Raw genomic sequence first — 24935 nt, forward strand, 5'->3', positions numbered from 1 at the left:
CAACCAGACTTATTATCAGTTCCAGAAGCAACATCCTGACATTAAAGCCTTTCCCTCGTCATTCACCATGCTTGCCGTCCCCGCAGCTATGGATGGCCGATGCACCACAGACCCAAAGATAGAGATATCCGGGGTCCATTGCACTTTGCAGAATGCGACGTACAATATCAAGTTCCACTACCTGAACGGGCTACAAACTATCACGCCAGTTATCACATCATATCTTAACAAAGCCACAGAGTACACAAACTATGTGAGTGCAGGAGGAGATCATGAAAAAGATCTGGATGCCTATGACGTTGAGACGATCGCATACCAGACAATCATGGAGGTGGGAAGGTACGGCCAAGTACAGGGCTACAAGACCCCGCCTCAAACCAGAAGCAACCATCATAGAAGAAAGAAAAAGAAAACATCCTTTTTTGGCCTTCATGTAAATCTCATGGATGCTTTTATTCCCTCCATAGCAGGATTCATTGTATATGACCCTCTGATGATGAGTCAAACCCAAATCGAAACCGACATGCCGATAACGCCTTTGCTCTATTCCAAAGAGCTAGCGGGCCTCAATTTGGTCTTGAAGTCGGCTTCTCTTGCCTCGTCGGACCTCGAAACAGGTTGGGATGGAATCGATGTACAAGACAACATGCCTACGACCAAGTCGCTGGCGGAAACCGTGGGTGAGATATTTAGAAATGCTACTATCAGTCTCATGACACAGGAACTCTTGAAGTAAGTTCCGCAAGAGCTGGCGTTTACATCAACTTCATGAAGCCGAATCATCAAAGCTGACAGCCTACAGCCCCAACTACGAGTCTCCCTACGCGCCACCAAAGACCAACGTCACCACATTCTCAAACAAGAACGTGTACACCTACTCCCCTAACACACTCTGGATCACGTACGGAGTTTCCATTACCACCTCGGCCCTGAGTGTGCTCATCGGTTCAGGGGTTGTGGCCATGACGGGGGCTTCGTACAGCAGCAAGTTCTCAACCATCTTGAGAATTGCTTTCAACGTGCACGTCTCACGAGACGTGGAGTTACATGACACCAGCGGCAAGGATCCGCTACCGAAGCATTTGGGGAAGATGACGGTGATGTTTCCCCCTGAGAAGGTCTCGGCCATATATGTAAGGCCCGAGTCGGTTCAGACGGGGACGGACGAAGATACGGCGGGACAGTAAATGGTGTAGGCACGGGTGGTTTTTTTTCAAGCGAGCTTTGAGATTATCATACCATAGGACTCGAAAGCGATGCTATACGCATTAGATAGGATATGGAGGCCTGCGTGCTTGCAAAAAGCGTTACCATACCGTAAGATAGATTTTGGCCCAATTGGGGTTTCGCAAGTACGATCAACCTTGTAATACCAGGTGGCGATTCGTACCTACCATCGAGAAACCAGATATTCAGGAAGTATCGAATCCTTCAAACCCCATAAAAGTATTTATATTAGTAACTCTTGAGATATACCTACAACAACAAACGACAAGGTGAAACAGGAACTACTACGGTAGCACTATCTCAGCTCTCAAACCCAACTAGTCTGCTCATATCAAACTCCATCAAACTCCTTAAGCATTCTATACCTCTTGCTTAAGCTCAACACACCAGCTAAGAGCCTAGTCGGGATACAGAATGAGTGCCTCCGAATAGTCTGTGGCGCCTACAAAGCGACACCGGTCCGACACCTAGAAATAGAGGCAGCTATCCCGCCACTAGACCTATATCTCAGTGCCCGGGCGGCGAAATTTGAAGAACGGCTACAGAATAACGGCAAAAGGAGCCTGCTTCGGAGCGCGAGCGCGAGAGCGTCACACATACTCCGACAGGACACGCCGGCGAGACGGAAGCGGGCGTCACAATCGCTCAGACCAGCGGGGTACACGATAGAGAAGGAGGCTAGGGGCTCCGAGTGGATAGGCAAGGAGAAGGAAGTCCCGGCCGCCCTCCTAGACCACTGGGAGAAGAGATGGCTCTCCGGGGCAGCACAACACGACCGCCAGCGACGCGCTATCGCCGAGGAGCAGGAGGGCCCCTCGATGCGAATGCCGAAACAGGGCAAGTACTCAGACCTAAACCGACCGGAGGCGTCTACCCTATGCCAGATCAGGACCGGAAAAATAGGACTATCAGCTTTCTTATTTAAGATAGGAGCCTTCGGTGTGTACTCGCCGTTATGCCGCTGTGGAGAGGCCCCCGAGACGGCAGAGCACGTAATCCTCTTTTGCGGCCTGCTGGAAGAATCGAGAGAGCGCCTACGGGCCACTATCGCACCATGGCCGCTGCATACACGTAGAGACCTGGCAACGGCGACGGGGAAACCAGTAGTCAGCGGGACTATCACAAGGTGGCTACTCAGAACTGGACGGATAGCGCTTAGGCCCGGATAATATCGATCTTCTCAGGGGGACTTTGTTAGTAGGGTGAGAACTAACATAGTATTGTGGTGGACGTAACGCAGTCGCTAATAGAGCGAACCTACGTAGCAGCGTATGTATTTAGTCCAGCCATTAGGGCACGGTTTGACATACGGGAGCACTTGTAGAGGTACCGGGGGCTTCGAGCCTACGGCGTATTTATAATAAATAATATTATTGATCTGTAAATTGGCACAATGGTAGTTTATACCGAAGAATGTGCATACAAATCTATTAGCTTATCATTAACAAGGATATTTGTTAATCTTCTGGTGCTAGCTTTTTTCTCAGTCTAAGCAGGACATAATCTAATGCGATACTTCAACTTAGACGGAACTGGTCCCATCATTAGCCGGCAAACCCTCCTCATCACCCGGCGCTTTGTAAGAGCCTTCAGGTTTGGCACCCCGTGTACGATCTTTAATAATATTGGACTGGTCAATAGCCGCATTGTCATCTTGAGCTGTGCCAAATTAATGAACGACCTCTTCTTGTGAAATTCGAATTTGTGCATACCTAGTTGCGCATCCGAGTCGGCCTTGTCAGCATCGATGGGGTCCTTTATTCTCTCTTGGTCCGAGACGATGCCAAGTGGCTCGCCCTTGTTACCAGGACGCGAAACGTAGGAATTATTGGAGGTAACTCCGGAAGGTGCCTCGTTTTCAGAGTTGGGCATGATTGTAAGAAATTAGAATGAATTTGTTGTGATTGGCCTGCAACAGTAGTAAATATGCACATATAGTGCGCTTCATATGGTCAGGAGAAGTGGTCAACTTATACCCCAAAATCGATTCTTTCTAACCAGAAGTACCCGTCAAAGCGTCTTGACGCTTGCGATTCCAATGCATGACGCCATTAGCCGGCCTGGATGATTCTATGAATCATCGACTTAAGCCTCATCAAAGGGCTAAGATACAGAGCTTCAGCAGCACGGACTTCCTGAGTGCGTGCCAGGACATGCGATGGTAAAGATCATAAACCAAGACTGACTGGTTGACAGATCTAGTGAGGTCTAGTGAGACCTTAGTGCGCCGATTCCTGCATCTCTAGTCCTTTCCAGTCTAGGAAGTTGAGACGGTGGTGACAAGTAGGCGTTGTGGCAACAGGACATAACTAGAAACTCCCGAGTATGTTTCGGTATTAGCCGTTAGGTGTTCATCGCAGTCTTCTTAGCCAAGTTCAACCCTCATTGACGGACCCGTCGATGGCGGCCTGAACTCAATTCCAATCTGGCACCTGGAGGATATTTGTTCCACAGTCGTCACATTTGGCTAACAAAGTCGCGCCTTTTGCGTGGCATGGCAACAGGGTCCCCTTGTGTGATTGAACATGAAATCCATGCATGTTTTACTAGGGATAACTCCTATTCCATACTCGTGTATTGTGGTATCATCCAGGTAGTTCACTCAATGGGTGCGATCCCGATCCCGACCCGGACCCTTCTCCCGCTTGCCTCCAACTGTCAACTTTCTTGCTTTCCTCTAGCGCTCTCTTCAAGTCTTCGTCATCCTCATCCGAAGCGTCTTTTGCCTTTCCCTTATCCCTATCCTTGCGAAACTGTTCCTCGGCGAGACTTTGCTGTTTGACGTATTCAAGGATGACCTCCTCCTCCGTCCGCATTGAAGATGCACGTGCCAATTCCTCCTGATGTGCCCGTTCTGATGCCTCGATGGCGCGCTTCAGTTCATCGTCATCCCCTCCTTGAGGCGGCGCGTAGTCTATTTGAGATGCCTCGATGGCCTTTCTGAGCGCTTCTTCATCGGCAGCATCGCCGTAAACTTGCCCGCGGGCTGCGTGCTCGGCTTGCGATTCTTCGATTGCCTTTCTCAACACCTCGTCGTCCTGAGGTGTCGGGGTGTGCCCGGACTGAGAGCGCTCAAGGGCCTGCTTGAAGTGCTTGTCGTCGTCCATGTCATCGTCTTCAACATCGAACATCCGAATACCATGTTGTTGCTCCTCTACAACGCTTAGTCGCACCGCTTGCTCAATCAATGCTTGATACTCTTCCTCAGTGATATCCCCGAAGTCCTCCGGACGGAAGGGAGCTCCAGGATTCGAGTCTGTTGAAAAAGAAGTAGCGGAAGTCGAGTGCGTTGATGGCTCAATCGGTCGCTCCGATGCCTTTGTTGCAGATAAGCTTGTGGTAGTTGACCTTCGAAGTGCCTGAACACTGGATCGTATTGCCTGCTCGATTCGTGCGTCTTCGAAGTCATCCCCTCGTGATGTCTCTTGTACAGCAGCTTGAATGGCCTGTTCAATCTCGTCGTTGCGATCGCCGGTTCTATCTGTGAGCACTTCTTCATTGATGAACGATCCCGAGTGGGATTGAGCTGCCGCTCCCTCTTGTCGCCTCTTCCAGGCCCTCTTCTGCTCTTGCAGCTTCTTTCTCTCCTCAAACAAAAGATGTTTGGTATGTAGCCAGCCTGTTCGAGGTGGTGAATCGTCTCCGGTCTCGTTGGTTACAAAAGCATGGCCTGCTCCTGCTGCTGCTGCTGCCGCCGGAGACGTGTCTCTACCCTTGTCCCTTTCTTTCTGTTTCCAGCCATAAAAGGCCTTCATCTGGTCCTTCTGTGAAATCCAGCGAGTCTCGATGTCTTCTCGTTCCTCCATTGTGGATTCATTTAAGTCCTCAATGCCCTGCGCAATGCGAGAAGCCACGATGTAGCTCTCGGTACTTTGCGCGAACATATTTCGAATCTCTGCGTGCACACCGGCCATTGCGTAGGCAGGAATTGCCCAAATACCTACACATATTAGTTATTGATGCTGTTATTCATGTGGGGATTTACCTACCGGCTGCAGGTTTCAACGCAATCCCGCCGATGCCTTTGCCGAAACCCTTGATGAGTCCGACAGCTCCCTCCTTCTGTGCGCCTTTCAAAGGTTGCGTGACGAGACCAGTGATGCCGTCGTACATGCCGTACCCGAACTCTTTGCCCGCCACCTTCAGCCCCGTGCTGAAGCTCGTTACCTTTTCAGTGGGTCTTACCATGTCGTCATTGTAGAGCTTTGGCGCGTTTCGGAAGCCCCTGGCTAAACCCAAGCAGAAGTTCATTGGGCTCTTCATACCAGTAGACACGATGCTGTTAATGCTCTTACCGGCCCCGAGGGCTCGTTCCAGATTTTCATTGACGTTCGACGAGGTAGCAAGATGTTGGGGGTTAGATTCCGAGGCGTTACGAGATGGGTCCGCCGGACGGTCGCCTGTCGATCCAGTCGCAGCTGAAGCCTCTGAAATGCTGGGCGCCAGGTTTGCGGTGCTACCGCCAGGGCTCCTCACGGACTGAGACAGAGAGGAAATACTTGCATTATCGGACGTCAAGGTTGCAGTAGAATTCCCGGGTGGCGCTTGAGATCCAGCCACGATCCTACCATCGGCGGAATTCTCACCTGATTTCGGCGTTGGAGACTTTGGGCTTTTCGCCGCCTTGAAGAACTCCCGAGGGAAGTCGGCCACCGCCATTCCGATGCTACCGATATCTCCTACCAGCGCTGAGGTGACTGCCGAAATAGGATCCCATGGCTCATCTTCTGTACTGTATTCCCTCGACTTATATCTACTCTGAACGTTAGAAGCATTCAAACGAATTGACAAGAGAAATCCAACTCACAGCTTTAGGTCTGAGTACTGCAGAAACCCGCTGTTGACTAAAGAGGCGGCTGCCAGCGCACTCAGTCGAACCTGGGTTCTACGGACACGCCACACTGCAACTCTACTAGGAGTAATAGAGCAACGAATCTTATCGACGTCAAGATGGGTGTGGAAGCTCTGGCCACCAATGTCTGCCCCTTTCTCTTCTCGTATCTTGGCACCAAGCTCTTGGGCCCTTGCTTGTGTTTCCGGCTTCATGGCGACTTGAATAGCTTCAGCGAGACCTTCGGCCGAGAGCTTTTGGTAGGGGATGGGTTCTGGTCCAGCACCCGCCTTCGCAACCATGGCACCCCAAAATGGTTGGTCTCCAAAGAAAGGGACGACTATAGTGGGTTTGCCAGCATTGATACCAGCCGCAGTGGTTCCTGCTCCGCCATGGTGACAAACGGAAGAGACGTGCTGGAAGAGCCAGTCGTGAGGTACATTACCAAGCATAAAAACGCCCTCCGGGAGACCAACAGAGTCAGCACCAAGACCACCCCATCCCTTAGATACAAGTGCTCTGACTCCGGTTGCTGCTACCGCATCAAATATCATTCTAGTCAATCCATTTGGGTCGTCCACGACAATTGAGCCAAATCCGATATAAATTGGAGGCGGGCCGGCCGCAAGGAATGCAGCGAGATCCGGATCAGGGGAGAAGTTAGATGCCAAATTAAGGAAAAAGAAACCCGCGATGTCGATGTGGCTTCCCCAATCATTGGGTTTGGGTATGAGTGCCGGAGACCTGCATCGTTGTTAGACTTCGGTTACGCAGCACATAAGCTGCGGGACTTACCAGCAGTACGTGTATGGGACTTTCAAACGCGTGAGTATTCCAGGTGCCCATAGTAACGATAAAGGTTCCAGATCGAGCACCTTGGTGCGGAAGCGATTGATTACATCTCCCAGGCCTTGCCAAGTCATCATTTCAACGAGCGCGTACGAGACGTAGTTGGTGGTTATGGGGTCTGTGTTTGACGATTGAATGTTCGCCAACGGTTGAGGGAAAGCCCTGGTCGGAGACCAAGGCATACTAGGCGAGTTAGAACAGTTTGGCCAAAAGGCAGAGAGGGAACCAACGTGAACATCAGGTGGAGAGGCACCCCGAGCTTCTCGGCGACATGTATGTGAGCAAAGCTTGGCGGGTTCGCAATAATGGCGTCCGCAACAAATGGTCTTTTCGCAGGATCTGAAAACATGGAGGAAGCCGCCTCAACCGAGGCTGTGACGTTTTCTCTGCGCTGGGGTCGTGGCGCTGGGCCAGTACCGTCTCCTGCCTCAATGCAAGATCTCCAGCAACCCCAGACGATCTCTTCAATCCCCTTGCGTCGCTTGGTGACCTCACCGCTCTTCACTGCGTCAAACCCCGGCATCAATCCGGGATTCTTCACCATGAAAGCCATGAGTTCAGCTGGGTCTCCACCAATGCAGAAGAACTCTAACCCATTCTCCTCGACGAACTTCTGAAACGTGCCATGGGTCGCTATTCGCACACGGTGACCATAGGTATTCTTCAACACCAGTCCTAGCGCAACGAAGGGTTGCACGTCTCCCCGCGACCCTACTATCTGTATAACAACATTCAACTTCGGGGGCGGCGTTTGGCCTGGTTGACCACCCAGATTCGGGGGGATGTAGGCGGGTGGAAGAACACCATGAGCAGCGACTCGAGCGTCCTGCTTCAGCTGGTTACGAAGGGTCGGGGCTATAATGTCGGCTAACTGTCTACTCGTCTGATTGATGTTGATGTTTACTCGGCCGTCGTCTGCGAAGAAAGTTGCTCGTTAGTACGCTAGCCTTCTGCGAGTGTTGCGCTGAAAGGCTCTGAGGCTTGCTCACCCGTAACGTTCGCGCCGGCATCAAAGCCAACTTGGTGCAGTGAAAGCTGGTCATGGTATTCGCTATAGGCTGGTGGCACCTCGTCGCTGGCACCAAGTTCAGGAATATCGGGTAAGTCCATAGAGGAGTTGGTTGGGTTGAATCCGTCGGTAATCACAACAGCGGATGGCGGGCGTTCGCCTCTTCCACTTCCTTTACCGGTATCAGTGCCGCTGCCGCCAGCATTACCAGCACCACCTTTTGGCGGGCGACTATTGTCGAGGGCAGACATCGTGTGGGAAATCTGCGATAGAGTCGTGAGCGCGCGGCGGTGGAGGGCGGGGTAGTCGGACCTCTCGGCTCAAGGAAGCGTTCAAAGAGCAGCCCTCAAATTAAGTAACGAAATTATGTTGATGAGTATCATGTGAGGAATTAAAGGCGGAATCCAGGGTATCACGATTCGATTGGAGGATTTGTCCCAGTGTAAGTCGCATGAGAGCTGCAAGCCAGGTCTAGACACAGTCTATTCGTAGGCGGGGTCGTCTGAAGCAGCTAGGACTAGGAGGATCCGTCGTCATGGGTCCGTCGTAGAGATAAGGTGGCCAAGCCCACATTTACAAGTATTGATGCGTATGATATTGATGGGAAGGGCCGTGACGTTGACTTTGCTCACGGAAACCTGATTTATAGACGACTCGGCCTATGAAATGGCTGCGTCGACTTGGAGTCGATGTTTATTTGGTTGAACGAAACCGAATTGATGCGACGAAGAGCAACAGCGCTTAAGCTATGAAGACGACCCCTGTGGCTGGACCCATGCAGGGCTGAAGTCTGAGGCCTCATGTGTGCTAGCGGCTGGTGCAGTCGACTTCTGTTACCAAAGCGTTGATCGACTCGGCTTACGGGTTTCGCAACACAAAACAAGGCGGCTCTAGGCCTCTCGCCTCTATCCGATTCAAGTTGATTGAAGATATTCAATTTGGTGTTTCTTATCGTGGTTATGCTATTCTTGAGTCATAGAGCGCAGTGCGGCTCAGGATGGACCGAAGCAAGTCGATATCCCTCTACCCCGTCCATCCACCGACCAGTCTTACTCCTATACTAGAGTAGATCTTATGATTTTACCAAGGGGTAGCATTAAATCGTTGCATAATAATAATCGACTTACCTAACCCCAGACTATAACCCTTATAACCTATAAGTTTAACTATGACGTCTTGTCAATGGAGAGTCGTCAATAATAGGAAACATCAAGCCACATATTCACAATAGCCCACAGGAATCGGCAACTCACACTTCGATCGGTAATTCCAGTGATCAAACGATGAAGGCGAAGGATCCTGTCAACACGCGGTATGATGACCTTGTTCTGTGTTTTGTAATACTCAATGGGCTTAGCATTCTGATAGTTGGTCATTTCTGGCTTAATTATTTGCCTGTATTCACGATAAGTGCGTATGGCACAACGCAGTGAGCCAAGTTATATTGTCATTTGGGAGCCGGGGGTTTGTATTTAAATATGTGGCGTCCACCTCCAGGAACATCTTCATTTTCGGTCTGTATGATGATCAGAAAGTAGTAAATTTGGAGTCAGCATGCAGGTTCCCTGACGACCACTACTACAATTCGAAATGGGTGTATTTAGCGCCAATAAGGAGAAGCAAAGGTGGTTCAGCATTCAAGGGGATGGGGGCTCGCCTTCTGGATTACGGCCAGTGCCTCTGCTTCCATGTTCCCCGCTATACCAGCTGAAGTATATTCCAGGTCGCGTGCGCATCAGACATGTCCCCCTTTGGCTATGATCAAGGAATGCTTTTTTTCGTTGCTATGGTGATTGCTGATGAATATTTGCCAGTTCATCACTCGCCAACCTATCCATAATTACAGCCATCTATGACATGGTACTTTCTTCGGATGTGATTTCAAATCTGAGTGAAATCTTTAGCATCCATATTGTAATTCAACTTGCTGACAATTGTAGTGGAAGCGATTGTAGGATTTTCAGTTGGCGAAAGGCTCGGAAGGAAGAAGTCCATCATCCTCAGCTCATCGTTCATAGCAATAGGGCCAGCAGCACAGATTTATTTATGCGGCGTTCTACATGTGATTCTCGGATATATCAGGGTACAGTTAGAAACACATGAAGTTTCAGGGTTCTTCCATTCATACTCATGTATAATTGGCAACGACATTGACACTGCAAGTGCCCCGGTTTGGCAAATGGAAACATTATACGCACAATGGCGTGGAAAGCTCGTCATGATTGAGGTGATGATGAATATCTTCCAATTCATGCTCGTCAACTGAATCGACCTCGGCCTCTTCTTCATCGGTAGTCCTATCGCGTGGCGTCTCCCATCAGCTTTGAAGTTATGTTTCATCTTCATTTTCTTCGCGACCATCCAGTGGCTTCCCTAATCTCTCAGATGGTTCAATGCTCATGGTCGCGCAGCCAAAACCACTATCGTTCTGGCTGATCTGGAAAACAAACCCCCCCCCCCCACATATGACCTATTTATCAATACATCCAAAGACGAACTTGTCTTCAGTGTGCGCTGGCGTGACCTGCTTCATGTACGGGGTGAGCCTGTGATTAAGTTAGTACGCTGACTGCTTCTTGGTGTTGAGTACATGTATCAATACCTTTAACCCTACAGAGGGTTTTATCCATCTGGGCCTATTTAGGACTGCTATTTCGCTCATAGGTATTAGAATGTATGGCTTTCAGAACCAGTTCGCTTCCACATCCATGGTCTTGTTCTTTTTATATTCATCGGTTACGCGCTCGGCGTGCTGATCAACTCATTGCCGATGCGCACCAAGGGCGCCAACTTTATCGCAGTCAATCTTACGCCGATTAGGTCGCAAAATTGGAAGAATATTTTATCTTGTGCAGACGGCGCTGGATGCTGTCTTCATACCGATTTTGTGGCGGTTCTGTCCTGAGACTGGTAAGGCCTTCGAACGCAAGGTATATCGCAGTGCTAACTCAAACCCTACAGCGGTGCGTACTTGAGAAGGTAACATGAGTCACGTAGCATAACCGCTCGGATTTCTGCTAAATAAGAAGATATTATGAGTTTAGCTTTGTAGCGACTCACGTTGTTTATACTAGATGTAAGCTTGAACCTGTTCCACAATGTGCGAGCCGCTCTTATCATCAAACGCCGGATTCAAAGGCGCAGTCAGAATCTGCGAAGTACCTTGCGCTATATCTTTCTTCGCAGAAACTCGGAACTTATCCCGCCCGTTGTTCCGTAGTGCAATGGCAGAAACTTCATCCCAGTCGGCATCCATGACATGGTTGGTCAAATTGGTCTCCCATATACCCCCAGGATGCACCGATTACGAGCGAATCCCCTTGCTAACCAATTTCTCCGCCAGTAAAACTGATAACAGGATGTTGGCTGTCTTGGACTGCCCGTGTGCGCTCCAGCCATCGTACAGCTTGCCGTCGGAGAAGTTGTAGTCATCGAACCGGCAGGGGCCGATGCGATGGCCGACCTCGACAAGTTCACGATGCGGCCGACGGGTCCCGCGGCGAAGATTTTGGACATGAGGAGATTGATGAGGAGAAAGTGACCCAGATGGTTAGCCAAGAACATCATTTCGATCGCTTCTTTATCTTTGTGAGCTTGAGGACGGCCATCACGCCGGCGTTGTTGATCACTACGTCGATGTGACGGATGAAGGTGTTGGCGTTGATATCTTCCGCAGCCCATCTTACGGAGTCGAGAGTCAGAGAGTTCGCAAGGGACGAAGGTGATTTTGATGTCTTAGTTGATGGAAGCGGTCTCTTGGATCACTGAATCGACTTTGATCTTGCTTCTGCTCACGAGGATCAGATGTAACGGGGCTTCGGGAGCTAAGGTGATGACTGAGTTTGCACCAAGCCCCTGGGCGCTTGTTCCTGTGACGAGGAATATGCGGCCTCTGAATTGCTCCAAGAAAGCTTTGACGAATTCCTGGCTGGGGGTTTCGAAACCGAAAGGAGACAAGTCGAGTGTGACGAGTCAACTTCAAAACTAACTCCATGGAAGGTGCTTCGAAGAAATAAAAATTAGGAGGTCGAAACTACCTTATTTTATAAGTCGCGAGCTGAGGACTTGCGGTAATCTATGGCCACTTACTAAGTGTGCTGTTACAGATAGCGAGGTGCGGGCTGTCTTTGATGTGCCTTGAAAATCATGAAGACAGGGCCAATAGATGAGATACTTCTCTTTTACTACTCAAATAGTTTGAAATGATTCACTCTCTAGGCGTAACGCCGCTTTCGCAGCCTAATCATTATGGAAAACTTTCCACGTTCCTTGATATTATCGCCGAGCAGTATATAAGCCCAGTATATGTCATCGCATTGGTGACAGGATCCCACAAGCGTGGCAATGCGACGACATATACTGGGCTTACATACTACTCGGCGGTACCTACCTTGGGATAATTGGCCCAACAACATCAGAGCTCCTAGGCACTTGACGGTGATTAAATGCCAGATGATCTAAAGATTTCACTAAGATCTTGAATCAAGTGGTATACTGAAAGACAAGCGATGGGTGGTCCCCAGTGGTCACATGATGTTTGAGAGAAGGGGCTTAGGCAAACCAAGAAAGTGGAAGCAATAGATAGGCTTACGCAAAGAGGATGCTGTTTTTTTGTTCTTCTCTGTTCAATCGGGCCAGGTGCGGGCTTTTTCGTATGCCGTCCGGCGGTACCTTCCCAGCAGGTGTAATTCGAGGTGAAGTGGTTCGTTCGGTACTATACTGTGTGCACTTTAGAAGACATTACCTACCAAAGCTTGCAACCAATCAGAAGCCTTCATTTCCTTTGGCGCAATTGGATAGCGCGTCAGACTGTTAATCTGAAGGTTGTAAGTTCGAGCCTTACAGGGAAAGCTTCCTTCTTTTTCTATATGTTGATGTGGGGTTAGGGTTATTGGGTGCTTGTTTTCGTTTTTTGGGATATTTAGACGAATTATGTAAGCGCGGTCTTGAAGGGTATTTAAGACCTTACGTACGTAGTCACTTTCTTGAGAAAAAGATAGAAATCAAGCGGCCTTTTCCACAGTAATCTGAACCAATTTCTCTTTACTTGGACAGGCATTCAATGTCTGACGTACCTGTTGAGGTACTTTCTGTTCCCTTATAGATCTGATTGTGCCTGTTGAGGCCATTGTTCCCATCTTTCACCTGTTGAGGTGACTGTTCAAGGGCCTGTTGAGGTTCCTTTTCTTCCCCAGCCTGCTGAGACTACAGTTGTTAGTACCTGTTGAGGTACTTGTCGTTCCGATCAGGGCAAGGAGCTCTTGATCTTCTTATTTCTTTCCACCTCCCGGATAGTAAGGTCTTGTTGAGGATCTTGTTATTCGTTGCCATCATCTTACACCTTAAACCTGCGGGTGGTTTCACTGCCCGTCGTCAATGTATAAATTGTTTTCTTTTTGCGCCGATTAACTAACTAGCGTCGCGGGGATAAGTGTAATGGCGAACCCTGAACTCCAACTCCAACTCCAAGACTACGCCAGACAAAAAATTTCAAAAGTATTTGACACATGCATACAATGTGCCCTCAGCCAGAATTGAACTGACGACCTCGTCATACCAATGGGTACTAGTGACGCGCTCTACCACTGAGCTATGAGGGCATTTGCGATGCCTAGTGGATATCTGGTCACGTGCTGTATGTTAGCGGCTTGTTTACCGCAATCCATATTGCGCGCCTCTCTCCTATTTAGCAAAAGTAGTGCTGCATGATTTCCAGGTACATAACTATAATGCTCAGAGTTACCTCGGTAAAGCCGAACTTACAAAATATATAATACAAGAGAGAGTAACCTTAATATAGCAAGTTATTTTACAGTATACTACTATATTCAGAATATGATAACTCCCGAAGTCTTTTCTAATGAGGATAGCTATTGATGCGAGTGCATATGGTGTGTGAATTGTTGTATTGGAAAAGGATGCCAGGTCAGCTATTCTGGCCTGGCAGAGCTCTTTTATAGCTCTTATCTATCTTATCTATAGCTATAGGGTAACCCCCATGGGGTCACGTATCAGCTATGATGGCTTGTAATAGTTCCTACAATGGTTCTGTTAAATAGGCTTCTACTCTCCAGTTGGAACATTTCGTAGCGTTCTACTCAGAGGCCGCTGGGGCTGACCTAGCCCTCGAGGTTACACCGCTCTTATAGGATTGTGGTTCGTGCGGATGAGAGACTTGGGGGTCTCATGGGTACTCGTGTGGTTACCTAAATAGGTAAAGCTCCTCGTTGTCGGATACTATCACCCGTCGCGTTGTAATTAGTTGATAAAGCAATTCGCAAGAGTATTTTTAACTACAAATTATCACTACTAGATCACAGTCCTAGCCTATTGCTAGGCAGCATACTGACAGTTAGAGTAAGTCTTGAAGACCGTCTGCTCCTCCTATCCCTTTATAATCGGTACTAAGCAGTTACTCTCGCTAAGATGCATCTGGCAAACCTAGTCCGATAATGTGTGAATAGTATCTTCTTTCAAGCTTCACCGGATGTATGTGCTCTTCGGCGCCCTAGGTGCGGTAATAGCGAGCTTATAGTAATGGACCGATTCTTCGGTGTATGTATTTAGTATCCGACAACGGAGCGTTACCTATTTAGGTAAACATACGGGTACCTGTGTGCCTATGGGGCCCCGACCTGAACGACACTGCCTAGTATCGCATTGGGTGTAATTTGTATTTCTCTTCGCAATATGTTAAAGACGAAGACCGATGATTTTCCAAATTTGGCCCAAATGACCGGCAGTCAATTATGGCCCTCCTGAAGAGATACTGAGGGTATCCTTGGACCAACGACTTTGTTGTCCCGCTGGGCATAGCTCCGAGCTCGGGTTTGGAATACAGTCGGATCACGAACTTGCGTTTCAAATGTCATAAAGTTGAAACCAGCAATACAGCCCTGGATAGTCGGCCATCTCTGGCTGCCTGGCTTGGCGAGCAATGGAAGCGATCCTGATGAAACCTGTGGCCAAGAATCCTTCCTTTCAAACACAAAGTTGATCCCAGTCTGGTACCCAAAGGTCCTAAACTCCTTGAATCCATCTAGAAATCCGTGGAACTGCTTGGATATCTTGGCCACGCCAGGTACTCTGTCCTCTTGGGAGAACATAGAAAACACGGACGTCTTACGATAAATTCTAGAAATGAAGAGAAGAGATGGTTTCCATCTTAGAATCAAAGTCTCGAAAGACCTGAGTGGGCTTTCGAGAGCTCACCTCTCGCATTTATAGGCCATTTTGAAACGCTCCATAGCCATCATCTTATTGCACTTTGTACTTGTGAACATTTACGAAGCCCGCATCACGAAGATCATCCAACCGATAACCCGCATCAACAGCCATACTAAAGTTGGTCGAAAAGAACTTCAGGGACTTCTACATAGCCATTGACTTAGGCCTCGGGGGTCTGGCTCAGATACCGGTTTAACCGAAAACCATTCCCCTTCCACAAGCTGGATCCATCCTCCAGGCTTCAGGATCCTTATGTAGTTCTGAATAACATCGGCCACTTACGCCCCGGGATGCCCCAAGCGAGCAGACGCTGGTGGGCTATCCCGAATTAGTCCTCCCACTCCTATGTCGAGGGAAGAGGCTGGAAGATGCCGTGCTCCCGAAGACGTCCTTTACGTTGGAAGTTTCCATGTCGTTCACCATTATCAAGAACAAGCAGCGATGCTTAGCTATATCCCAGGCCAATGACTGATTTGAGATGGAGGTGAAAGTCGAGGTGTGTGATACACTCTCTTTGAGGCCAGGTTCCTGCGCGGGTAAGTCGCCCGCCTTTGTATAATTCTGCAAGGATAGTGATCTTGCCGAGGCTCTTCTATAACTAGCGTTGTTTCCAAATACAACAATGAAGCAATTCCACGAAGATGCAAAGATTTGTTTGGATGAGAATTAAATATAGGACGTCTATTTAACTAGTATATACTATATCGGACATTAAGGTAGAGTCTTCTTGACCATGTCCAACAGTGCACTATTAACCTCTCTCGGGTGTGTCGCATTCAAATAGTGTGCCCCCCCTTGGATGATATCTAGCTTGGTATCCTTGGATGAAGTGAAAAGCTTGATCTGTTCAGCTGGTATGATAGTGCCATAGACGGGGTCATCAGTTCCCTAAGTAAAAGATTAGCAAATGATCAGTGGATGTGGGTTTGTGGAAACGTACTGCAAGCCAGTGGACGGGGCACTTGATGTAAGGGAGTCTAAGCAGAAGTCCATCTCTCTCCGCCAAGTTGATGACAGCGATTCGCAATTTATTCCTGCCTTCGGTGCCCTTATACACCTGCCTAATGGAATTCGTCCAGAAGTCGCTGGTCTCTTGCGTGCCGAAGGAGCCAAAACCCAGTCCGGCAACTGCCGCTGTCCATTCATCATCAGGGACGAAATCTGGGGTTTCCTTTTCGGTCGCCCACTTGGCTAGAAAAGGCTTGAAGAAGGTAACAGGGTCCCAGCAGCCTTTTCCCCGGCTGTCAGCCGACTCGCAGTCCATGGACGTTCCAAGCAAAACGAGGCCAAGTACCTGGGAATTCAGGTCAGTATAGTGACGAAAGAATCATCCGGCGTCACGCTTCGACTCTTGGATTGATGTGATTTGCCTGATATGCGTTGTTTCCGACTGAAGATCAACTTACTCTTTCAGGGGCGAGAAGCGCAATTCGGGGCACGACCCATCCACCCTGGCTTGTACCAAGGGCGAAGACCTTGGAAATGCCCAAAGCGTCCAACACTTGCAGGGCCATGATTGCCGAGTCCCAATAGGTGAAGTGCTCAGAAGCACAGGTGGTTGCCCCGTGGCCCAGGGGCTCTATGGCGAGCAGATTCATGGCATCGGTCAGCTTGGTATCGCTGAACTGGGCGCGATATAGTGCCGAGGACATGCACATGGAGTTGATGAGAACGGCTGTCGGCTTGGACGCATCGTAGCTGTCGTTGCCGAAGGCATATCCAGCCTTGATGCCCAGATGCGGGACCGAGATGGTCTTGACGGTGGCTGACATTGTATTATTCGGTCGATGGGAATAGGGATCCGAGAATGGAGAATGAGATGGGATTCCAGTAGACAGATTACAGGAGAGGCCTTACCTACCTCTACTTAAGGACAATGCCTCGGTCGACCCACACGATCCCCACACAATGAAAATATTTCCAACTACGCAGTTACATCCCTTTCACCGACACGGAAGACTCAGCATTGAGGCAACTTGGGCAACCGCCAAACCCTCTGCAACAATCGGCCTCCCGATCGGAGTGGTTGACGACCTGCGAATATCTATGAAGCTTGAGTTACCACCTAACCGCATTGACCACCTTTTTGCATGCACCCCCATTTTGCAGGGAATTTCTACGCCTCAACAATACGACGTCTCTCAATTTACCTCGCAATTGCTCCCTATCTACGTACAAAATGGCTAATCCAGTGGAGAATAGTCTGGACAATTTTGAGCAGCGAATCGAACGCGCTAAGGAGCTTGTCCGTCAGGGCTGTTCCCAGGCCGTAGCAGCTCATCGGTACGGTATCAAGGGGACTACACTGTCCTACCGTATTCGTCACGGTAATTCGCATCGCGACGCGGCCTCCAGGCAACAAAAGTTGACTCCAGAGCAAGAGGAGGTTATCGTGAACTGGATCCTACACGAAGAAGTGTGTGGACGGGCTCCTAGCAAGCGTTATGTGGCCGACTTCGCTGCCGAAATCCTCCTTGCTCAAGGGGATAACAATACACTCGGCCAACACTGGGTGTATCACTTCGTTAGCCGCCATCCACAGATACGTACCAAAATTGGGCGCGTCGTAGATGCTAGCCGAGTTAGAACGTCCGATTCGACCAAGATCCGAGACTTTCTGGCTGGCGGAAGACTGGTATATGGCCCCTAGGCTCCGAAGGACTAGTCGACGTATCTTGTGATCCTCCGGAGCCTCATACACCAGATCCTCCGCCTCATATATCACCACCTTTAGTTGCTTTTACTCCTCAGAAAGCGCAGCAACTATCTAGCCAACTACAGTCGATAGAGAAAGCCGAGGGCGGGGTATCTCGTAAGATTCGTACCCTAGTAGGCAAGGCGGGCAAGGCCCTTACACTCCAGGCCGCCGAGAATACCAAATTACGTATCGAAAACGAGCAACTATATAAAGAACTCGATAAATACGCTCCAGATATACGCCAGCCCGTCGAGCCAGACCCGAATAAAGTATTCGTTAACTTATCAGCGATCCGAACAGCCCAGGACAAGCGAAATAAGCGAATACGGCCTATTTTACCGGATAAGCAATTAGAAATTGATACTTTTCTCGAAGGAAGGGTCCCTCCTAAAAAGAGGACTCGAAAGAATATATCTAAGTCTTCGGTCACTTAAATTAAGTATGTTCTGTATATAAATAATATGGACGAAGTATTTAGGTTGATTCAGTTAGACCCTGCAAAATGGGGGTGTATGCAAAAAGGTGGTCAATGCGGTTAGTACTTAGCAACACATCTGACGCTAAGAGTGCGGCAAGAGTGGAAGATCATGCCGAATCTTTTTGAAGCCTTGGCTTTTTCTGCGGGTCGTCGTGGCTAGCAAGGTTGCCTTGGCCTGAGTAGGAACCGTTAGGATATAATTGGGTCCGTAATTTAGTCTTTTGCCGGCCCTGTACGCCCCGAAGTACTCTAGAATTTCGAGATCGGGGATTCTTGCTGGTAAGAACGAGAAGAGGAAGATTTGGACGCGAGAATGCGGGTGGGACGTTTCTGCAAATTGATCGTTGCAGAATAGTTCAAGCTGGCTGGCCCTATACCAGTCCCCATATCGACTCCGTAGTGCTCGGTAGCGCCGGCAATATACCCCAAGTATAGGCTTCGAGGATGCTTGGCGTCGCCTGAGCCCGGCTTGAGTGGTAGCCAAACTCCGAAATGAAGGTGGGTCGACCCATGACCAGCCTCTGGAATATAACCAGTAATACTGCCGCTTCACCTACACAAGTTAGCACTACCAAGACCCAGGCTGGCTCAGGGTAAAGTCGTACTCAGAAAGAACGTACGTACAAGAAGTTGGCGCATGATTTATATACCGCAGCTAGGGAGCATTGCTTCCCTCCTCCGGCTCCGGCCCTACTTCTCAGTCGAATCGACAATCAACGGTAGTTCGCATTGTAACCCTGGGACGGAAATTAATGAAGCCCCCCACTGTTTAATGCAATGATGTGACCTGAGGGCTCATGGCAGACGATCCGTAGGCAATGACCGAGTCTGAACGGGGTTCTCATATGAGGGCTGATGTGGCTCCAGTGTTTCCCCTGCGGATTGTGGTATGGTGATTGAATCAGAAGCCGGGCATGTTTGTCGCAGAATGTCCTACTGGAGATAAACTGGAGATAAACTGGAGATGTTTGTGACCTGACAGCATCCGAGCACCACCCTGTCCCTGTAATCAGCATCTTCGGAATGGAGAACCTAGGGCTTGTTTGATATTCGGGGACCGTGGGGCTCAGAGTGCGAAGCTTTATCCTCAGTAAGTCGGAACTTGTACCGAGTTAAAGTTGTGACTGGTCCCGCCTTGTTGGTCTTTCAATCACTGAAACAGACCTTGAGGTGTTGTGAAATTCCCACATTGGATCAGCATCAACGACTATACATCCAGAGCGGAGAGTCCAGGTTGCCGCAGGACGCGCCGTCGATTTCTCCCTCACTCGTTACCAATGGCCTCCACCAACTACGATGGAGATAACCTGCAGCCGTGGTCGATGGCCGTCGTAATATGCGTGACGGCGCTGGCGGCCGCGGCTGTGGGCTTGAGGATGCTTTCACGGTTTGAGAAGAAGACGTCTCTTTGGTGGGATGACTGGATGATTCTGTTCTCAATGGTATGATGGCTCCATCTGAGCTTTACATGCGTGTGTCATACTAAACTACATAGGCCTGGAACCTCATGGTCGTCGGCTTTATCTTCGCCATGCTCCGACACGGAATGGGACTGCACGCCTCCACGCTGAGGATAGATGATATCATCATGATTGCCAAGTACCTTGTGGTCGCCGAGATTCTCTATGTTTTCAATCTGGTCTGGACTAAGCTGAGCTTCTTGTTGATGTTCTACCGCATTTTTCACTTCGGCTATTTCAAGAAATGGGCATATATCATCGGCACCTTTGTTATTGCCTGGGTTGTCTGTGTTACCTTCTTATTCGTGTTCATATGCGTCCCGGTCGAGAAGCTGTGGTACCCTGATCTGCCTGGCCATTGCATTGATCAAGTCGGAACTTGGATTGCCAATGCTGCCTCCACCATCGTCACCGACCTCGCCATTCTGGTCTTACCTATCCCCCAGATATGGAGCCTGCAGCTCAAGACGAGACAAAAAGTTGCACTCACCATTATGTTTGGCCTTGGCTTCTTGTAGGGCTCACCAGTGCATCACTTTCGGGGAACGTACATATGCTAACTAATGTATCAGTGTCATCTTTGCCTCAGCCTACCGATTCACCGTTCTGTTCTCCTACAGCGCCGCAGATCCATCGTATACCCTTGCCCCCACTGTCGTCTGGACAGCCATCGAGATGTCGGCGGGCATCATATCCGCCTGTCTTCCAACAATGGGTCCTGCTTTCATCTTGGTGGCCCGTATACTAGGCGTGAGCAAGGTGTTAGGGCTCACAACCAACAGATCCGTAAATGCGCTCCCTTCGCGCAACCACAGCAAGCTCAACCGCAACCCGCAGCTAAACGGCGGAGCCAACGGCAGAAATCGTAAAGAAGGTGGAAACGATATTGAAGATGGCTTCTTTCGACTCTCGGACGACACGAACGCGTCTCGCGTAGGGGATACGACTGGAGACGTCAGGCTGCGACCCGAACATGACGTGGGGTTTCAATCGTCGACGGCAGTGGCTACGAAAGGGGAAGCCGATAGTTGGAGTGGTGATGAAGTCCCACTACGTAGGATCAGGGTTCAGACCGACGTCAAGCAAGTCAGGGGCGAATGACCGAAAATCCTACCCTAGTACGCCGACCAGGATTAAAATAGCATTACAACCTCAATAAAACTGTACCCACCCACTATTTCATTTGGTCCCAGATGATTTACTTCTAGCTGTAACGGAAGTCACAGGTAGGCTTTATCAAGTGTGGAAGTTGAATCCAGAGTCACCAACAATTATATTCTCCCGGATGTCCTGTAATACCGCCCTAACAGGGACTATACCCTCTTTTCTGATCCTAATATTCCGTTCGCACTCCCAATATGCAGTCGGTACTAGCCTTATCTCCAAGTGGAGAAATGCGGTTGCCATACTGATGTAACCTACGGCCCATTAGTCCGATTTCACAACCTGGACTCTGCTTCCTTACTGACCATCCCGCCACATAATTCTAGCTCGAGATACGCCATATTTGAGAACAAATACAAGTAAAGACCTGTCCAGGGGAGAACATGGTCTCATCATCCCGCAGCCCCGGTTGGCAAACTATGCAACTCTGCGTTCTCGTTGCCGCCTCTATAGCGCTTCAGTGTGTGTATACTCGATGAAGAAAACGGAACCGAGCCAGGATTAAATCATAGGCATAATCTATACAGAAAGTTCAATTTTTGGATGATTTGTAATCAGGGATGGTGGAATGGAACCTGTGCTTGAGCTTTAAGACGATTTCCGCATACTGGGGTTCACTCTCTGGTGTAAGAATACCATATCTGATAAAGTCAATCAGTATCTTGGCATTCCCAGGGGTGGATTTCCAGTAGTGATAACTTCCTTCGTCTGGTTAACAGATACTAGGCCAAAATCCTTGACCTCGTCATCCCCAGGTACCGGTACAAAGTCCTCATATACGTTCAATTCGTACATAAACTATACATCGGAACGTTTCAACCCCGGTTCGCGTCTACTGCGCTCATCCGTGGTCAAGACAGCTGGTAGTACTAACGGCAACGGCACCTTGGCGGACCAGCTCCGAGTCGATAGATAATCCCTCGGCAGTTTCGCGTACCAGACACCCAAACGGCGTCTCTCCGGTCGGTAGGCGCCCCCCTACGGTACTATCGAAAAGTGCGCTTATGCTTAGCTCTTCGACCGAGCCACATATGCGGACCGTCGTCTTTCTCGACGTACGCCAGAAGCTGCACCCGTACATAGTAATCCCGACAATGGATGGCGCGACTCGCTCCATACTGAGCACAACAATACCCTCCGATTCGTAGACTGCTATCACCTCGCCAATCCACGGCCAGAGGACTTTGAACGATCATTTATCACGCTCAGATAGGAGCGCAGCCCGCATTCTCGCATCCTTGCATCGCGTTTGTCTCTAGTGGCACCGACGAGAGTGACTGTCCGCGCTTCATGGTCGATTTGCCAAAAAGCCTGGATCCCAGGAGAAGGCTGCCAAGATTCCGATAACGTAAGTCCCATCGGGTCTCTGTGGTCTTCGATGGGCATGCCGACTTTTACTAGGGGAGAGTCAGTCAAATGTTTTCCTCCCACATGTACACCTCAAGTGGCAAAGTCAGCGGTTATTGAGTTACCGGTCACATTCGGTAATGCAGTCCACGATAAACTTTCGCGGCATTGCGATGTTAATCGTGCGTCAAAAATTAAATGCATCGTCAGAACGGACAGTTTACACCCGTTTCACTGGGCCATTCTCGTGGACTTCTGTTAACGGAATGACCAGTTGATGGCTCGTTGCAGCTACAGCGACTGTGACTTAGCCGGCGTATCGAGTTTTAATTGTTACGCAAGAGAAGGGAGATTGCCAAGCAGTATAGTCAGACAGGCATGGCCACAAGATAAACACAGGCGGGGCTTCCAATGCTTGTGTGATGGAGTGCATACACTTTTAGTAGATACAGCTAAAAGTTCCGAATATGGCAAGTTAGTCGCGCCCAGCCTCAACATCATATTCAACATCAGTCCTAATGATATACTTCGCCCCTTTTCTGACCCCGGTGCCCTCATGCAATAATGCCTTAGTCTCCCCATGCGAAAACAGGGCGATGGAGCCCATGACAGGCTTCACCGGATGCGCATTCATGACACCTTCCCTAACGCTTGGAGTAAAGAACGTTGTCTCTCCGCCCTCAAAGTCATCGTTCAGGTAAACGAGGAAAGTGAGAAGACTCGACTGCTTCGCATCAGCCGGCGAAGCATCGTAGAGGTACTTGCCCATGGTAGGGTGAATCCCCGATGGGGGCCAAGCGCCGTCAAAATGCACGCGGTATTCAGCACCTGGGATGTAACGGTAGACCCGGAACCGGCGGTTGATGCTGCGTGCTTTTCTGCCCTCGAGGTGCGATGGGATGAAATGACGCACCCGGTCCCAAAGCACATCATGGAAAGCCTCGTCTACTACCCAGTAGACATTGTGTGCTAGGATACTGGACTCTGAACCGTCATCTCGGAGGGGGGAGTCGGGGAGATATCCGACCGTTTCTGTTGATGCAATGATGGACTTGCACTCTTCGGGTGTCAAGACACCCTTCATGATTGAGAGATCTGGTACGAGGGGATGCTGGTGGTGCGTAATTGGAGGTGGAGTTGGCGAAAGGGGCACCGCATTGTTGTCGCTAAGGTACAGAATAGCAGGATGCAGATTTGGTGGCTTTCGTTCCGGCCCCGGTATCGTTTCGATAGCTGTGAACTTCTCCTTGACACCTGGCGGGCAAGACTCGAACAGGGTCCCGTCCAACACGCTTGCCCTCATAGGGAACGGAGTCCCCTCATCTCGTAGATCCCAGGGCTTCTGAAGCGCAATAGGATCCGATGGTGTTTGTGATGCTAAATATCCAGATCGTAGATCCACTGAGCCTGTCACTCTCAATATTGCGTCCATCACCCTCAGCAGCTCAGGTCGACTCTTGGATCCTGGGGTGTTATCGACTTGCGAAAGCCCACTCGTACAGTCCAGATCTCGCACCCAGCGGCAGAGCGCTCCCAACTTCGGGGTTTCGTTTCGTAGTCGCATCTCAGCAAGGAGAACGAGGGCGTCGATGTATTTGCCATCGACCAATGCCGCTGAGACTCTGGCCGTGAGATTCGCATCGGCTAGAGACAATTTTAGAGATGATAGGACGTCGGCCCGGCCAGCGACACTCACTACTCGTAACCATGCCCGTCGTGCACGCCTGCCTAAAGTCGTAGACGGCGGAGCGCAACTCCCTACATCCCTTCGATTTGATTACACTAGGATACTCTGCCAGACTGCGCAGCGTATCGACAGTGATGTCCACCTCTTCCTCCGACACGACGGCACTGAGGCTCTTCGGTTCGATCCGTTCAGCTCCGTCAGTCAAGTCCGGACATGGAGGCGCTCCGGTCGGCTTGGGTCGCTTCGCATTCAATGCGGCCGGCTTTGCGTCGCGCTTTCTCTTGGCAGCGTTCTTTGATCGTGACATGGTGACGGAAGTGATGTTGGACAACTTGCAACGGTCAAATGACTTCCTGAGCTGCTCGTGACATCAAGAATTCGTGCCGACAGCGATGGCAACCACGCCGTAAAGTCGAATTTGCCCCTCGTTGTGGAGCCCTGCCATTGTGGGACACAGACGACGGGAGCAGTGGTCTTGGCAAGTATGGATTTGACAGCCAGCGGGACGGTGGGTTTCGCTGGGCTTGGACCACATCAAAACTGCGTAGTACATGAATACATAGTACCATAAACAAGTTCCAGTCAGATAAGTTCAACAATGCTCATCCGTGACTACTCTGATAGTCAACTAGTTATCAACGTGGAGAACAGACTGAGGGCCTGTTCCTGCCAGAGTCTGGAGCCACCGACAAACCCAAGGATACTACATATCACCACGGATCAAAGACGAACATCCTTTCGTGCTGATGGTGTCCATCTCGACTTCGGATCGACGGAAAAGGTCTCCTCTATGTGTCAAGCTTTTCCCTGAAGGTCAGATTCTTCGACTGGCTTACTCCTGCCTAGTAACATGCCAGCGGGGGCGATAGGAGGGCAAGCACCTCCCTAAAACAGCATCGCTCCGCTCGACACTTTCGGAATAGATCATTTGTCTATAGACAGCTGGCTGCCTGTCTCT

The 24935-nt window shown here is 49.7% G+C and overlaps 8 protein-coding genes and 2 non-coding genes across 10 annotated transcripts; 4 read left to right on the forward strand and 6 right to left on the reverse strand.

The window, feature by feature from the left end:
• Window positions 1-523: 523 nt before the first annotated feature.
• On the forward strand, window positions 524-1321 carry BCR38DRAFT_413709 (uncharacterized protein; the record flags this gene model as incomplete). Its single annotated transcript, XM_040858861.1, has 3 exons — window positions 524-732; window positions 803-1133; window positions 1277-1321. 3 exons carry the CDS (start codon window positions 524-526, stop codon window positions 1319-1321), a joined length of 585 nt encoding a protein of 194 aa, XP_040710925.1.
• Window positions 1322-2749: 1428 nt separating this feature from the next.
• On the reverse strand, window positions 2750-3099 carry BCR38DRAFT_354143 (uncharacterized protein; the record flags this gene model as incomplete). The annotated part of the gene is made up of 2 exons (XM_040856852.1): window positions 2750-2886; window positions 2940-3099. The coding sequence occupies 2 exons, from the start codon at window positions 3097-3099 to the stop codon at window positions 2750-2752; spliced, it is 297 nt and encodes a 98-aa protein (XP_040710926.1).
• A 713-nt stretch (window positions 3100-3812) lies between these two features.
• BCR38DRAFT_461077 (uncharacterized protein) lies at window positions 3813-8017 on the reverse strand (the record flags this gene model as incomplete). Its single annotated transcript, XM_040862487.1, has 6 exons — window positions 3813-5167; window positions 5217-5980; window positions 6035-6802; window positions 6854-7090; window positions 7138-7822; window positions 7897-8017. 6 exons carry the CDS (start codon window positions 8015-8017, stop codon window positions 3813-3815), a joined length of 3930 nt encoding a protein of 1309 aa, XP_040710927.1.
• A 1856-nt stretch (window positions 8018-9873) lies between these two features.
• On the forward strand, window positions 9874-10182 carry BCR38DRAFT_353790 (uncharacterized protein; the record flags this gene model as incomplete). Its single annotated transcript, XM_040856815.1, has 1 exon — window positions 9874-10182. A coding segment is annotated over one exon (309 nt), but the record flags the coding sequence as incomplete, so codon positions are not given.
• An 825-nt stretch (window positions 10183-11007) lies between these two features.
• Window positions 11008-11949, reverse strand: BCR38DRAFT_501385 (uncharacterized protein). The gene has a single exon (XM_040864838.1). The coding sequence runs from the start codon at window positions 11595-11597 to the stop codon at window positions 11184-11186; it is 414 nt and encodes a 137-aa protein (XP_040710929.1). The 5' UTR covers window positions 11598-11949; the 3' UTR covers window positions 11008-11183.
• Window positions 11950-12693: 744 nt separating this feature from the next.
• BCR38DRAFT_t334 lies at window positions 12694-12767 on the forward strand. The gene has a single exon. It is a non-coding gene; the product is annotated as a tRNA-Asn (tRNA).
• Window positions 12768-13435: 668 nt separating this feature from the next.
• Window positions 13436-13516, reverse strand: BCR38DRAFT_t336. The gene has a single exon. It is a non-coding gene; the product is annotated as a tRNA-Thr (tRNA).
• Window positions 13517-15803: 2287 nt separating this feature from the next.
• Window positions 15804-17316, reverse strand: BCR38DRAFT_448694 (putative alpha/beta hydrolase). Its single transcript, XM_040861241.1, has 3 exons — window positions 16550-17316; window positions 16084-16437; window positions 15804-16031 (listed from the first exon to the last, which is right to left on the reverse strand). Exons 1-3 carry the CDS (start codon window positions 16913-16915, stop codon window positions 15855-15857), a joined length of 897 nt encoding a protein of 298 aa, XP_040710930.1. The 5' UTR covers window positions 16916-17316; the 3' UTR covers window positions 15804-15854.
• A 2280-nt stretch (window positions 17317-19596) lies between these two features.
• On the forward strand, window positions 19597-20880 carry BCR38DRAFT_353991 (uncharacterized protein; the record flags this gene model as incomplete). Its single annotated transcript, XM_040856835.1, has 3 exons — window positions 19597-19761; window positions 19815-20293; window positions 20352-20880. The coding sequence occupies 3 exons, from the start codon at window positions 19597-19599 to the stop codon at window positions 20878-20880; spliced, it is 1173 nt and encodes a 390-aa protein (XP_040710931.1).
• Window positions 20881-22765: 1885 nt separating this feature from the next.
• Window positions 22766-24284, reverse strand: BCR38DRAFT_413713 (uncharacterized protein; the record flags this gene model as incomplete). Its single annotated transcript, XM_040858862.1, has 2 exons — window positions 22766-23934; window positions 23987-24284. 2 exons carry the CDS (start codon window positions 24282-24284, stop codon window positions 22766-22768), a joined length of 1467 nt encoding a protein of 488 aa, XP_040710932.1.
• Window positions 24285-24935: the final 651 nt, after the last annotated feature.

The sequence above is a fragment of the Pseudomassariella vexata genome (assembly GCF_002105095.1).
Source record: "Pseudomassariella vexata strain CBS 129021 chromosome Unknown BCR38scaffold_18, whole genome shotgun sequence".
NCBI classification, from domain to species: Eukaryota; Fungi; Ascomycota; class Sordariomycetes; order Amphisphaeriales; family Pseudomassariaceae; genus Pseudomassariella; species Pseudomassariella vexata.